At 43.6% G+C, this 4,094-nt stretch overlaps 1 protein-coding gene across 1 annotated transcript; it reads right to left on the bottom strand.

The window, feature by feature from the left end:
- Positions 1-2,010: 2,010 nt before the first annotated feature.
- ier2b (immediate early response 2b) lies at positions 2,011-3,562 on the bottom strand. Its single transcript, XM_026169372.1, has one exon. It carries the CDS (start codon positions 3,401-3,403, stop codon positions 2,852-2,854), a length of 552 nt encoding a protein of 183 aa, XP_026025157.1. The 5' UTR covers positions 3,404-3,562; the 3' UTR covers positions 2,011-2,851.
- Positions 3,563-4,094: the final 532 nt, after the last annotated feature.

The following is a 4,094-nucleotide window of genomic DNA, read 5'->3' as shown; positions in this document are numbered from 1 at the left end:
TATGGCTTTTAGTTTTTACATTTTTACTGTTTTTAACTTGTATTGTGTTTTTTACTTGTATTGCTATGTGTCGCTTTTATTTTATTTATCTCTTTAGTTTCAAATAGTTGTACAGCACTTTGTTTGAAAGCGCTTTATAAATAAAGTTATTATGATTATTATTATTATTATTATTAAAAAACACATTTTGGGGTCAACTTGAAAGAGAAGTAGATGTGAAATGCAAAAGTGAGTGAAAAGTGGTGATATGTAGAACCCCCTTATATCATTCCCTATATGTTGTCAGTACAAACAATGGCATTATGAAACATAGCATTATTATCACTTTGACCTTGAGACCAAACTATTGATCTTGGAGGAGAGGTCAGAGGTCAAATGTGGCATGATATTGTAAACCTTCATGTGGTACTTTGAATATCTTGATAAAACACGCCACACTTCATACACCACACACGAATCATAGTTTCTAAGTGATAAGGTTATAAAGGTTTTTGTCAGTTTACAACCAATAAATCATAGAGTTTACCTTCAACACCTCGGTGGATGTAAGGTAAACTTACTCAAAAACTTTTGAGTAATTGTGTTTACAGACAAAAAGAATGACACACGGGTCTAATGTTTTAAGCTTAAGGTGTTCACAAACCTCATGTGGCTCCAGACTTAGCGGCTCTCTGGAACGTTGACAGCAGTGGAAAACGTTAGACAACTCTACCTTCGAATTACTTTCGTTTTTTCCAACGAATGAACTCTTCACACTTCAGGATGACATCAGACTGAAGGTCAAAATCTCTTTCTACTTCACCTTTTCCTCAACACCTTATAACAAATGTTCACAGTCATGTTAGTGCTCTCCATTGTTCTGCACTGTAGCTCATGTGTAATAAAGGAATGCCATGATCAGACTTCCAGGAACCTTGTTTTTCTTCACTGCTGACTTCACTGTGTACTAAATGTGGCTGCAACTATAATCAAACCCATGAACTCATCGCAATTGGTTTTTCAGCAAACATTCCACATACTGTGTCCGAGTCTTGTCAACAGGATATTTGTCACACTGAAGAATTACTCCAGTCTTTTACAAACAGCCTGGCTTATTTATAGCTCTGCCTCTCACACTTTGTTGCAGCAGTGTTGCCATCCTCTCCTACATTAGAACAGCATGTGACCCATAAGTGGCAAAAATAATGGTAATGATTTGCCAGAACTACTAAATAACAGCTAAGCTGAGGAGTAAAAATTATAATTTTTCAGTATTTGGGGTCAGGGGGAGTTGTAATTGTGTGAGCTGTGTAAGTTCTTCTTTCATTTTTAATTCCTCTTCACCTCAGGTTCTGCTTCAATATGCGGTAAATGAGGAGGAAGTAGACGTGGGTGAAGGGTAATGTTAAAGGTGACAGGGATCTTACATGATAATGAGGATGATGACTGCACAACCGGAACAACCTGATCAGAGTCGCCTCCGTCGTTGAGTTTCGGGGTGTAGTTACACTCGAGGCAGCTGGCAGGAAGTTAATGATGAAGAAACCCTCAGGTTCTAAACACCACCTGCTGCTGTGTGCATTATTCAGCAGCGGCGTTTGGCCCCAGCTGCGGTGTTGCGTAACTCTTCTAATACCCCCTCACCGAATCGGTGTCAGGTCATGTTGGTAGGATGTGATTCAGAATTCTGTCATAATCCACAGGAAGTGGTACAACCAGCGAAGCTGTTCATTTGTGTGTGCGTGTGTTTGTATGTGTCTTAGTGTAAGCACAAGATTAGTGACAGCAAGCCAGACTGGCGCTGGGCTGTACCATCCTCCTCCTGTTTTAAAGGATTGACCCTCTAAACTGTGGCCTAATGTTGACTAGCAGACCTTTTGATCTGAAAAGGAGGTGTGTGTGTGTGTGTGTGTGTGTGTGTGTGTGTGTGTGTGTGTGTGTGTGTGTGTGTGTGTGTGTGTGTGTGTGTGTGTGTGTGTGTTTGAAACTTTAAACGTCAGTCTATTAGAACAAAGATTTCAGGACAACTCATTAACCTTTCTACATGTTTATTAGAAACATTTACAACATTAATTCAGTCACATGAATTAAAGAGCAGCTTTGAATGTGAGGTAACATCATTTCACAGACGAGACATGAACAAGGTGGTTTCAATGACATTAAAACACACACAGTTTAAATTAATGGGCTTCCAACCCCACGTGGACAGCCATGTGAACACAGTATGTAGGACAGTCCCCCAAGCAGTAGTATCGATTTATCAAAGTCCACAGCAGCAGCAGCTGAACGTGCATGTAAATGTATGCGCAGCAGTGTGTCTGCCTCAACTGTCCTTCCTTTTAACAGTGTTTCAGTGTGATATCCGGGTGTAAAGGCCGGGAAATCCCTGAATGCCCGGTTTTGTGTGTATGTGTGTGTGTACTGGTTTATGGTCAACTGTTAACCACTTCACTTCTTCTCTGTCTGACTCAAGTCTCTTTCTGCTGATTCACACATACACACACTTTGAGTCAGCGGCAGTCACTTGTTTGGACTCATTAAACTGAAGGTGAATCACCAGGAAACAAAAAGCAACACAACCAGTTCCCCTTCGGGTTCTTCCTCAAACTTTCCGCCGTCTCTCTTGCCGGCCCGCTTCTTCTCCTTGTGTGCTTTGTTGTTATCTGTGGGGGCTTTACAAGCCCGGCAGGCACACTGTGATTGACCGGAGAGCTCGGACCAGTGCCCCGGTAATCCCACTGTCCCGGGACTGCTGATGTAGGTCAGCTCCGCGGTGCGCAAAGGGATCACAGCGCCCTTATAGGTTAACGAGGAGTAGAGAATCACTCCGCTCTAAAGTCCCCATAGGAGGCTAATTTCTCCCTCCATCTGTTCAGAAGGCAGGTATAACCCGATTTAGAGACAAAGTGGTCAGGGACTCCCCGGCGCGACAGCTGCCGAGTGGGACCTCATACCTCTCTTCCCCGGGCTCCAGCCTCGCCCTCTTACTCGGGAGGAAGTCAGGCGCCGCCGACGCCTTCCCTCGGCGTTTCCTGGACTGCTTGGCAGGGCTTAAGTTCTCTTTGTCCTCTATGATTTCGCTATCACACCCGTCCTCCGTGTTGTCCGGCTCCCCTGGAGCCGTTTCGGTTGAGTTAAGTACCGGCTGGGGTTCTGGCTGAGGCTCTGGTAGCCGGGTTTGTTCCCCTGGGCTGGAGCTGGTGTCCATCGGCTCCTCCGGAGCTGACTGCGCCCCGCTCAGGACCTCGCTCTCCCGGGAAGAGTGATAGATGTCCCGGGCAGACCTCATGACCAGGGAGAGTAGGAGGCTCCGGTGAAGTCTCAGTCCTCCTCTCTGGGTCCTGGAGGCGTACAGCTTGCTTATAGACACGGCCAGGATCCGCCTGGCTTCGATGTTCACTTCCATTGCTGTTGTGGCACTCATTGTTTTTCTGTGCGTAATTGCGCACCGTTGTTTTGGCACTTTAACCAAAGGCGAAAGGCTGAGTTTAACTTTAGTTTCTAGCTTGTATTCTATCTTAGCTCAGACTCCGGCTCTTCTCCGTTTGTTGTCATCTGAGAAATGAGAGAGTGTGAGTAGCAGGGTGGTGTTTTATTTCCTCTCTGACGTAATGTGGACTTCATTCCTCTGTAAGTGACAAACAGGCGCCGCCCACACCTGATGTAGCTGTAGCAGCAGCACACACACACACACACACACACACACACACACACACACACACACACACACACACACACACCATCTGTTCTGTCTAGCATTCCTTCCTCACAGTTTTGTCTTGTATTACTTGGATATCTTTCCCTTAGCTGTAATCAACTTGAATGGTGCTTTGGTTTCTAGTAACATATTTTCTTTTTATCATTTTCAAACTTTTCCATAAAACATTTTAAATATGTCAAACATGGTCTCAATGTTTGATGCATATTTTATTCAAAAATATTTTTATTTTATTTTATTATCATTGTAGGCTTAAATCGCCCTTTACTATCTATCTATCTATCTATCTATCTATCTATCTATCTATCTATCTATCTATCTATCTATCTATCTATCTATCTATCTATCTAAAAAACTTGCTCGTGGCAACTTTACGAGCAGAGGTTTGAAACATGAG

This window comes from Astatotilapia calliptera, chromosome 6 (assembly GCF_900246225.1).
Source record: "Astatotilapia calliptera chromosome 6, fAstCal1.2, whole genome shotgun sequence".
Lineage (NCBI taxonomy): Eukaryota > Metazoa > Chordata > Actinopteri > Cichliformes > Cichlidae > Astatotilapia > Astatotilapia calliptera.
This window is presented reverse-complemented; position numbering and strand designations above follow the sequence as displayed.